The sequence below is a fragment of the Colletotrichum abscissum genome (assembly GCF_030869225.1).
Source record: "Colletotrichum abscissum strain IMI 504890 chromosome Unknown Scaffold_43.1, whole genome shotgun sequence".
NCBI classification, from domain to species: Eukaryota; Fungi; Ascomycota; class Sordariomycetes; order Glomerellales; family Glomerellaceae; genus Colletotrichum; species Colletotrichum abscissum.
Window position 1 is genome coordinate 33,879 of NW_026850354.1, and position 11,787 is coordinate 45,665.

At 31.4% G+C, this 11,787-nt stretch overlaps 3 protein-coding genes across 3 annotated transcripts; 1 reads left to right on the forward strand and 2 right to left on the reverse strand.

Moving 5' to 3' along the window:
- Nucleotides 1-976: 976 nt before the first annotated feature.
- On the forward strand, nt 977-2,068 carry CABS01_13146 (sugar transporter; the record flags this gene model as incomplete). The annotated part of the gene is made up of 3 exons (XM_060546492.1): nt 977-1,025; nt 1,077-1,325; nt 1,383-2,068. 3 exons carry the CDS (start codon nt 977-979, stop codon nt 2,066-2,068), a joined length of 984 nt encoding a protein of 327 aa, XP_060395113.1.
- Nucleotides 2,069-2,322: 254 nt separating this feature from the next.
- On the reverse strand, nt 2,323-3,003 carry CABS01_13147 (metalloprotease; the record flags this gene model as incomplete). The annotated part of the gene is made up of 3 exons (XM_060546493.1): nt 2,323-2,404; nt 2,454-2,616; nt 2,676-3,003. 3 exons carry the CDS (start codon nt 3,001-3,003, stop codon nt 2,323-2,325), a joined length of 573 nt encoding a protein of 190 aa, XP_060395114.1.
- A 1,173-nt stretch (nt 3,004-4,176) lies between these two features.
- On the reverse strand, nt 4,177-4,826 carry CABS01_13148 (cytochrome P450; the record flags this gene model as incomplete). Its single annotated transcript, XM_060546494.1, has 3 exons — nt 4,177-4,362; nt 4,422-4,556; nt 4,680-4,826. The coding sequence occupies 3 exons, from the start codon at nt 4,824-4,826 to the stop codon at nt 4,177-4,179; spliced, it is 468 nt and encodes a 155-aa protein (XP_060395115.1).
- Nucleotides 4,827-11,787: the final 6,961 nt, after the last annotated feature.

The following is an 11,787-nucleotide window of genomic DNA, read 5'->3' on the forward strand; positions in this document are numbered from 1 at the left end:
TAAAAAGTCCTGAAGACACTTTACGTGAGGTCGTGGCTCGAAAGAATTTGAAAACCCAAATATTTTGGCTAAGTCGATTCTAGGACTTTCCATTTCACGGCATCGGAAACTTATTGAAGCCTTACTTGTACACTTCTTGTCGGAACTGTGAGCGTAGCCGATTTTGATTATCACTCCTCTTGGTCCTCTTGGTGAAGGCTGAAGTGGATCCCAACGTTATCTTTCGGAACGCCTCAAATGATTGCAGCTTGTGGCACTTCTCCACGTGGTACTGTGTCGATAGAGACCATGCCCGTTTCTAGCCATGCAGGTGCTTTTGCAATAGTGATCGATCTGGGCAATTCGTGTCCGAAAGTGGACTGGGGCTTAATGGAAAGAAGACCCATCAATATAGGATGTCTCCCATTCTTCTACAAAACACCAACACAAAACGACCTGGCATTCGGCCTTAGGCTACAAAAACCAATACTTTATCCATTGGACCGACATACATCACATGGCAGAGCTCATCGGCGTCGCAGTGAAGTCCACGCTAAGCATCTCATCCAACCCACTTCACATTTCTATCGCAATTGCCTGGTTTCAACTTAATCTCCTGGAACTCTTGCTTTCCTAAGGTTTTCCTATCATCACTCTAGCCACTTTCGGCGGAAGCCTGGTATTCTTCGCTGTCGATTTATAGGCAAACAGGTGCGAAAAGAACCCGTACGACCGATTTTATATAGCTCTCGTATATAGAGACGGAATCGTGGTTCAAGATCGAAAGCTATATTAGGTATACCTACGCGTCTATGGGTGCAAGGCATATGTAATGATTTTAGAAGCCTAGCTATAATAAAAGAAGAAATAAAGGTTAAACTTTAGAGTATGGGTTGGATTTCTGGTCGGATACTAGTTAATAAATATATATTGTATCTAGAATTTATAGATAGGCCGGATTATTACGATAAGAGATATTATTTTTGATAAAGATGCAATGATACCGGCAGTGCCGCTCATCTTCATGATTTATCTTTGCCTGGAAAGTGAGTAAGCTTTGGCTGCTGAGATACCACGACTAATCAACCGCGCCACAGGTCCACGTTGGTACATGAAGATGAACAGGCCGGCTGATGCATTTGCGTCGCTGCAGAGGTTGCGGTTCACCAAGCTACAGGCTGCTCGCGATCTGCTACTCATGCACATTGCTCTCGAGACAGAGAAGAGCCTATTTGCTCACAGGGGAAGTGCATTGAAGCGCTTCCAGGAGTTGTTCACAATTCCCCGGATACGGAGGGCCAATCTGGCCGCGGCGACGATTATGCTGGCCCAACAAATGTGTGGCAGTAAGTAATTGCATGTTGGGGTTCTTCTGCAAATAACGGAACTTAGCATGACAGCAGTCAATATTATATCGTTCTACTCGTCACCGATCTTCGTCGAATCAGAATTCTCTGAGCAGAGGGCACTGTGGGCATCATGGGGCTTTGGACTGGTGAACTTCACTTTCGCTATCCCCGCCCTGTGGCTCATCGACAGCTACGGTCGTCGAAACCTTCTGCTCACCACGTTCCCGCACATGGCATGGACCTTGCTTGCAGCGGGGTTCTGTTTCCTCAATGGAGGCGACGGAACGGCTCGACTTGCCCTCATCGCGCTCTTCATCTTCTCATCCACGGCCTTCTACAGCATTGGCCTCGGTCCCGTTTGCTTCGTCTACGCGACAGAGGTTTTCCCTTTGTCCCACCGAGAACTTGGTATGGCCTGGAGCGTCGTTATCAACGCTGTCGGGGCTTCCATCTTGGGACTGACTTTTCCCTACATGCTGTCTGCGCTCACTCCGACGGGGGCGTTCGGCTTCTACTGTGGCTTGAACATATTAGCTCTACTTATGATCTTTGCCTTCTTGCCTGAGACCAAGCAGTTGACGTTGGAGGAGTTGGATGTAGTGTTTGCTGTCAGGAGTTGGAAGTTTATCCGGTATCAGTTCACCGTTGTGATTCCGTACTGGTACAGGCGATGGATCTTGTGGCAGCGGGAAGTTGTGTTTGAGTCAATTTCTCACGGATCCTCGTCACAGGATGTGTAAATTACCACGACGCAGAAGCAAGGATAGTTGTTATCATTCACGGAAGCGATACGCTTACAACTTGGATGCAATCAGAATTCTATAAGCCGACAAGCTTCATTTCATATGCATCTCGTGACTTATGGGGGGTATTAGACAATAAGCCCACTACTTCCACTAATCGACTTAATCACAACTCTCTTCGCTTCCTCTCTAGTACCTTGTCTTAAAGCATGGTCCCTCAAAATTATATCCTCTGACAGGTAATCAATGATTTACTGATACTGGGCACGGTATTTATCCCAGAACGAATGCATCCGAACCCCTTGGCCGGAGGTAAAGTGTGTGAAGCAGGCGCTAACTGAGGTTAGTCATATGTCCTTCACGTATCAGAAGATTCGCTCACTCATCGGAGTAATCCATGTAGTTGGTAACAGGATCAGCCCCGGGAAGATCGGGGCACGTATCGCGGCCGATAGGACACCCAAAGGCCTCTTCCGCCTCAAATGGTGTGTCGTCGACGAAGTCACCATCTCCACCGCATTCATCGCCCTGAAACGTGTGGTATACTACACCCAGAATTAGTAAAATCGTCTCTTCAGATGTGGGAGACTGCTAGATAGCTTACGTCCAAGCCAATGGCCGGTTTCGTGGGTCGCCGTGTGGCCGCCGTTATACGGACTGAGGGAGCCTCCAGGAACAGATGCAGCTCGAATGACGACACCATCCATGTAGAACTCGTCTGAGCCGACTACCACGGCGTCTGGCCAGGAAGCGAAACCAAGGAGCGGCGTATCGGGTATGAAGTAGATGTTCAAGTCCGCGTAAGTGCCCTTTCTAAGCGCTTTCTTCATGGTGATGGACACTGGTGACTCGGCAGCCCACGATGCGTTGATCGTCCAGTCGGCACCGACCTGAGTGAACTGCACATCATGGGGCGCAAAGGCTCCATTCATGACGGCCAATTGTCTGTCCAAGGTGCTTTGAGGATGAAACCCGCCGTCGACGGTTTCGTTTGCCGCAACGACGTGCCAGTAGATGTTGATTTTAATTGGAACCGGTTTCGCCAAGCCGTTCGCATTTTCTGTTAGCCGAAAAACGCGGGACACTTCTTCATGTTCCTGGAGGGGGGCCGGGGTGCCGCAGGTACGCTGGCTTGTGACGCCCAAGGCGGTCACGAGGCATGATAGAAGCGAAGCTTTCAGCCGCATCTCGTCGGTGATTGAAACTGAACCTTACAAACGAATGAAAGAGAGCTTCGTTTTACGAGGCAGCGATGAAAGTCAAAAGAAAGCAAAGCTTGAAGATTCTCTGAACTTGAACAGACAAGTCACCAAGTACATATATAAACATGAGCCGTTCACAGAATCGACATGTAAGCAGTGAAACTTCGTATAGACGTATGATGTTGTCATCGAGATAGTCTAATGCAACGGGCTCAGTAGCAGATGCCAACATAAGAACACGAGGCGGAATCGAAGGCTTGAAAAGGCAGGAGGTCTCAATCCTAGGCTCGCATACGAGGCCATTTAGCTGAGAGAAGCAAGAATTATCTCAACTTCTTAGCTGTGAAATGCTTCCTTTTTTCTTTTTATCTTTCCATTCGCGCGCAAGTGCAGGCATCTGAACGTTGGTTGCTACCTTCCTTGTTCTATGGCCTTGGCCTTCCGGTGGGATGGAAACATCTATCGTGGATATGTTTCCACTGTAAGGGTAGGATGGAGACCGGTCCTATTGGACTAAATGGGCAGAATAGACGAACATCTCGCGTTCCGTAAGCTCCGATTCCCGGTTAACGTTACTGCTTAACACTCAATTTGGTCGTTCTAACATAGCCACAATTGTATTGATGTCTATCAATCTTACTGATATTATTCTGGTCTTTGGGGAAGGGGGATAAGTGTTTGCTCCCTGAAGTATCGACAATGGTGCTCCATTGACTCTTTTATTCCACAGCTACCTAAGCTTATAATTAGACTAGAGCAACCAGCACACAGCCGAAAATAACATTGATATACGATCGACTATTTTCGTGCATCGTAACACATGGTCTACCTTATTGAGAACTTTTGGAGAGATATAGATAACAGTAGATGTCTTCTAGAAGACCCTTAGATTCAAGGACTGGATTAAACTCTCTGGACTGGGCTCAGGTGAACCTCCAGAGGACCTTTTTCCCAAAGGATGTAAACCTTCTGTTTCTCCGCCCATCCACGGCTTTCTTCCGCCAGCTCCATGTCAAAGTTCCAAGTCAGATGCGCCAAAATAAGTTGCATTTTGACATAAGCCAAGTTGTTCGGGTCAGCAAAATCTTCCTAAGGCCCATAGAACAAGTAAACTGTGCAAGAGGAGGGGGGTAATCGTACTTTCGTCCCAAACAATTTCGAGCCCCGATGTGAAATGGCTGGAATACATCGCGCTTATCTGTGGCAAACTCTGGATCTCCGAGGAATCTCTCGGGGCGGAAGCTAAAGGGATCCTTGAAGTAGGTTTCGTTATGATGGATCGCCCATTGGTGGATAGCAACGGTGGTCTGCGCGATGTCAGTCATCGGCCGACTCCCGGAGAGTAGTAAACCAACATTTCTAGGGACGAAACGTCCGCAGACAGTGGCGCCTTCTCGGGGGGTAACCCAGGGCAAGCCCATTACCACCAGCAGATATATCCAAAGGGCCTCGTCCAAGCATACAAGCATATAGCTAAGCTTATTTACAAACGTAATATTAATCTTATCCTCGGTCTTGAAAGTTAATCGGACTTTAGATACTAGCTTACTCATTGCGTACTTACTAATTAAGAGGTAGTAAATAACCCCGGATAGTAGCGTTATTATAGTCTCCGACCCTCCGATAACGAGGGTATTACTATTAGTAATAAGCTACTCAAAGGAGAGGTTTTTTAGTCTGCTATTAGTATAAAAACATCTTATCTAAAAACTCATTAAGTCTTAAGAAAGGAATTAAAAGTACTTATTAGCTCGTTTTTCTTTTTTAAAAGACCCTCGATAAGATCTAGCCTCCTATCCTTCTTACCTAATTCGATACGTCTCTAGAGCTTCTCCTTAGTATTATTTAGGTTCTAATATTAGCTCGCCCTAGCCGACTTAGTCGCAAGAAGATTAAATATAATCTTTTTTAAAACTAGGTAATAGTTCGTAGTTTAAATAATAGTACTAAGTCGAACTAAGATAAAAATAGTATAATATTACGACTTAATATATATAACTAAGACTAGGGCCCGCCCCGTAGGCTTATAACGGCTATAGTATATTATATATATAAGAGTATAAAATATAAAATAGCTTTTATAAAATAAAAGAACTATAAATAAATTATATATAAATAAGAAGTAGTAATTATATAGTAAAATAATTATTATAATTACTCTAAATAAGCACTTATTAATATTTACTAAGCGATTACTTAAATAAATAAGAGTAATTATAATAAAGGATATATTTATAAATAGACTTAAATATAATATAAACTTAAGCTAAGCTTAAGGATAAACTTTTATAGCTCTTTAATAATTAACTTAATATTAGATCTTACCATTATTTTTAGCTATTTTTATTAAAAACCCTTTTTAATAAAATTATAATTAATTATTAAAGCCTTATTTATTTTATAATTTATAAATATAGTTTTAAAAAAGCTATTTATAACTATAATACTATTTACTTAGTATTTATAACTTTAATTTTTATTAATATACTTATTATAACTAACTAGCTATAATATTTTAATTATTCTTATTTAATAAGTTTATTTTATAAAAAACTAACTAAGTAATACGAATATATTAATTATTAGTAATAATAATATAGCGTAGCTTATTAAAATAGCTATACTTACTATTTAATAACTATATAATATAATATTTAAATTTAAAAACGAGAATAAATAACTTTATACTTAACTAATAATACCCTAACTTTTTTTAATATTTAGAACTAAGTATTCTAAATTAGAACTTTATAACGGGTCCCTAAATACTCTCTAAGAATTCCTTATTTAAATTAGGGCCTATTTATATTATTATAAAACCTTTTTTATTACTAAAACTAATAAGGTTTATTATATAGTTTTATTTTTTAAAAAGAAATACCCTTATTTAGTTCGAACTTTTTATAAAAGACTATTTTAAAAATAAACGTAATATTTAGGATAAAAATATTAAAAAGATTTTTAATAATTATAATAAGTTTGAAAAAAGATTTAAAAATTTTTTTAGTAACCCTAATAAAGAACGAATTACTAAATAAAAGCTTATAACCCTTATATAAAAAGGATTAGTTAATAAATATATATTTAAATTTAGATAGATTATTTCTAAGCTCGATTAGGGTAATAAAGTATTTATAATAGCTTTTTATTATAATTTAAAAAAAGAAGTTAAGAACGACCTTTTTTAATAAAACCGGCTTAATAAACTCTATAATTATATTAATATAACTATTAAAATTAATAATTAACTTTACGAATAACGCTTTAAATAAAAAGGGTAAAACGCTTAGAATAACCGATCTAAGCTTAATAATAAACGTAAATATAAATTAACGATTATTATAATTAAGTATTATAGTAGACTTATAAATCTTAACGTTACTAAAAAAAAATAACTTTATTAAAAAAAGGACTTTAAGTATTATAATTACGATAAGCTAGGATATATAACTAAATATTATTAATAACTTAAGCGTATTTAATACTAACTTATTTTAAAAAAGCGAGCTAATATTATAAATAAAGAAGTTCTTTATAAATAACTCTTATAAATAACTTATTATAATAATAACTACTTCGTTGATTAAAATAATAAAGAATAAATAGGATAGTACCTTAAATAATTTAAAAATATAGGACGATCTAGATACGATATTACACTATTTATTAAGACCTTAGTAATAATAACTAAAAAAAAAATAATACTTATTTACTAACCCTATACTCTTAAAACAAATAATATTAAGTATATTATTATACTCTTTTAAATTTATAAAAATATAAAAAAGAAAGCTAAAATAGACCCCGTTATAAAAGATATATTTTATTTTTTTAAAAAACGAATTAAATAAAGATATTTAGTTAATATAAAAAAGTAGCTTTTTAAAATTAAAAAAAGAGGACTTAATATTAAAAAAATTATAAGTAGCCTCGTTTATATAATATAACGAAATTATATAAACTAAAAATAATTTACTAAGTCTAAAAAAGGACTCGATTTAAATAAAAACCTAACTAAGTCTATTTATATAATATAAAAAATAAATAATAATATAAAGTTTATTTATAAAGTTAAAGAGTAGCTTAAAAACCTCTTATATAAAAATAAGATCGAAATAATTAAGAAACTAATTCTTAACTTCGGAATTATAAAAAAAAGAAAAATTAATTTTAATTTTAAAAAAAGAATATTAAAATAAGAACTAGCTCTTTTTATTTTATTAAAATAGAATTATCCTATAACTCGGACGAACCTCGTAATATTACTTAATAACGTATTTAAATAGAGATTAATTATAAAATACTACTTAGCGTTAATAATACTAATTTTAAAAAGGATAATAACGAATTATAGTATAAATATATTTATCTATTTAAAAATAACTAAACTATTTAGTTCTATAAAACTAGAGAACGTAAAAAGGTTATAATAACCCCCTATATAAATAAAGATTACTCTTTACTTAACTTCGAAAACCCTTTTTATAAAGAATTATTTTAAGTAAAATACTTAAATAATAAATATTTTTATTACTTTATATATAAATAAAATAATCGTTTCTATTTATAAAAACGTAATAATAAACTTATTAAAAATATTTATATAAAAGACTAACTACTTAATTAAACGTTACTAAGCTTTAATAATAATAATAAAGTAATATTTAGCCTAGACCCTAACTTCTTTATAAAATACTTTAATAGCGAATATATAAATTAAAAAAACTATAAATATAACTAATATTAAATTTATTATATTAAAAAAGCTAAAATATAGAGGGAATATTAAGAGAGATCTAAATAAAAAAACCGTTTAAAAAAATAAATAATAAAAACTAAAAAAGCTAATTATAAAAAAATAATAAAAAGTAAAAATATAAAAAAAGTTCTTATATATAACTAAATAACGTAATAACGTATATTTATAAGTTAATTTTAATATTTATAAACGAGGACTAAATATTATTATTAATAATAATATATAAAAAACTTATATTTTATTAAGAATAGTAAATAAACTTAATTTATTATAAATATAAAAAAATAACTTATATTAATTATAAACGGTAGAAAGAGAACGAGTTAATTATAATTATAGATATATTAATTAAGAGACCGTATACTTCTCGATATATATTAATAATTAATAAGAATAACTATAATATAATATTATAAAGATTAAAAATATCGACGTTATCCTAGGAATTCTATAGTTACGAAAATATAACTTATAAATAAATTAAATTATTAGCTAGGTCCTCTAAGAAAATCTAGTTACTAAATAATTTTTTAAAAAAAAAAGTTTAAATAGATTTTTAAGAACTCCTAAAGAACGAAAATAAATATAATATATAGCTTTTATTAAAATAATAAAAAGCTTTAAGAAGTTTATAACTAGTATTAATAATTAGGGATCGTAATAACTTTAAATTATATTTAAAAAGTACTAAATATATATAAAACTATTTATAAAACTTAAAAAAATAGGATTATAAAAATATAGTAATTAGGATATAAAAATCGAATTTAAAAAAGGAACGTAACTTAGGTTCTTTTTAATATACTTAATAAATTAAGAAAAATAAGAATATTTTAATAAATATATTAATAAAAAACTTAAAAAGGGATATATTTAATTATTAAATTCTTTCATAGAATTACCCCTATTCTTCGTATTAAAAAAAGGAGTAAAAAAATAAAAACTTATTATTAATTATAAAAGACTTAATAAAATTATAAAGAAGAATTACTATTTTTTATTATTTATTACTAAGCTTAGAAATCTATTTTACGGAGCTAATTAGTTTATTATTATAAATTTTAAAAAAGTATTTAACTAAATTCGGATTAAAAAAAAACGAATAGAAAATAGTATTTTAAACTTATAGAGGACTCTTTAAGTACTTTATTATACCCTTTAGACTTATTAATACTCCGGTAACTTTTTAAATAATAATTAACTACGTACTCTAGGAATACGTTAATATTTTTATTATTATTTATATTAATAATATTCTTATTTTCTCTCTTAATTTTAAAATATATAAGAAGTATGTTTATATAGTATTTTAAAAGCTCTAAGATATTAAGCTATATACCGAACCCTTTAAGTACGAGTTCTATATATAAAAAGTAGACTTTTTTAAATATACTATTATATTAAAATAAATTTATATATAAGTATTAAAAGTAGAAGTAATTAGGGAATAGCCTATATTATAAAACGTTAAAAATATATAAGGATTCTTAGGATTTATTAACTTATATATAGTATAAACTTAAGCTAAGCTTAAGGATAAACTTTTATAGCTCTTTAGTAATTAATTTAGTATTAGATCTTACGATCGCTTTTAGCTATTTTTATTAAGAACCTTTTTTAATAAGATTATAATTAATTACTAAAGCTTTATTTATTTTATAATTTATAAATATAGTTTTAAAAAAGCTATTTACGATTATAATACTATTTATTTAGTACTTATAGCCTTAACTTTTATTAATATACTTATTATAACTAGCTAGCCGTAATATATAAATCTATAAGTAATAATCTAACTTCTCAAAGTATCTAAATAGTTCGCTAAATACTAAATTACTAATAATATTAAAAATAGTAAAGTTAAACTAAGCTATTAAGTTAACTAGTCCGTTATTAGTATAGTTCTAATATAATCGCTAAATAAAGAGATTAATATACTTTATAATAAGTAGTTACTACTCCCTTAGACTACGTTTACTAAAGCTATAGGATATTTATCGTCTTAGTACTGCATACTCCTTACTACTAGAGCTAATAATAATTAAAAGTATCGTAAGAATAGGTTAATAAAATATTAAGTATTTTTTAAATTCTGGCGTGCCCTAAGATCGATAGGTTATAGTATCCTTCTAGGCCGCGATATTATTATAAGCGAGCTCGTTCGGGGCTATGCGTACTACGTTACTATATTAATTATAGAGCTCTTAAATATCGAAAGGTAATATGCCTCTATTAAGCTTGTAGCCGAAACCTAATCTTATAGCTCGTAGGAAGAGAGGACTAGGGTATTTACGTTAAGGATAGAAATAGAGGTTATAAAAAACCGACGATAAGATATATAAGATAGTCTTCCCGATAATATTAGATATACGAATTAATAGTGTTAATACGAGATACTTACCCGGCCGATATAGGTAATAATTATCGTTAGAAGATCGAATCGAAAAACTACTACGATTAACGTCGATAATTGTAAATAGATTTAGATACGAGCGTTTTTTATAGTACGTTAAGTAGATTTTAGTAGTATAAAGGGGATTTAAAACGACTATTTGGCCTCTTCTATATATATAATTAGGTAACGGAAAATGTCGAGACTTTAGAAATGCGAGTAAAAGTAGTATTTACGAAAAATCCGAAAGATACGACTTTTTCTAATTATAAAACTCTAATTAATAGTGCTTATCTAAACTCTACTAGCTAGCCTCGGGCGGCTACCGTATGATGTCTTACTAAGAGGAGATACGTATTAGTAGTTACTTTTTAGAGGGTAGTTAGTAAAGTCGGATTAGGTAATAGGCTAGCTATAGTTTATACGGATACTTATCCCTATTAGAATAACGCGGTTAGAAGGTCTTTGTTGCGTCGTAAGGATAAATTATTACGAGTTATAATATATAGTAATAGGTATACGGAGTATAATAAAAGTAGCTTAATTTATTAAAGTAAAAATAGATAGAAAAAAAAGGTTTATATATACGATATTTAAAATAGATATATAATTTAGTATATAATAAGTACTTTGTAAAATACGGTTACTATCCTTATTATATAATATACTCCTTAATTATTATTATTAAAGAGCTATTATATTTAAAATAGAACTTTTAAATACCTTTATAAAGGCCCGATTTAGTTAAATATAAATAAAAAAAATAAGTATAAGGAATATACGTTTTTTAAACTACGCTTATTATAAATATATTTGTTTTATTTAAAATAAATAGAATTTTAATTTAAAATAGTACGTATTTTATTACTTTTAGTATATAAATTATTAAGGGTAAGGCTACTTAGTTACTTTATATATATCTAAATTTTTATAGCGTCGTTTAGTTATTTTTTTTTAAACTTTTTATAGTTATTATAAGTACCCCTATCTATTACGCGCGCGCACTTATGTTATTAGATTATTTATTAATTTTATTTTAAATATAAATATTTAATATATTTAGAAATAATAATAAGTTTTATATAAATTTTATAATACTTTTTATATACGGATTATATAATTTATTAAGAATTTAAATAAGTAATAATATTAACAAGCCCTTTATAATTATTATCCCCCTCTATACCCTCTTATTTACTTATTAAGGCCCGGTTACTAAGCTCTTCTTTTTTAATTAAGAGGATATTAAAATTACTAATTAAAATATTAAGGATTTTATTAAATTCGAGGCTTTTATTAATAATAATAATAAAAATAATAATAAAATAAATAGTAATAATAAAGGTTTTAATAAGCTTTTACT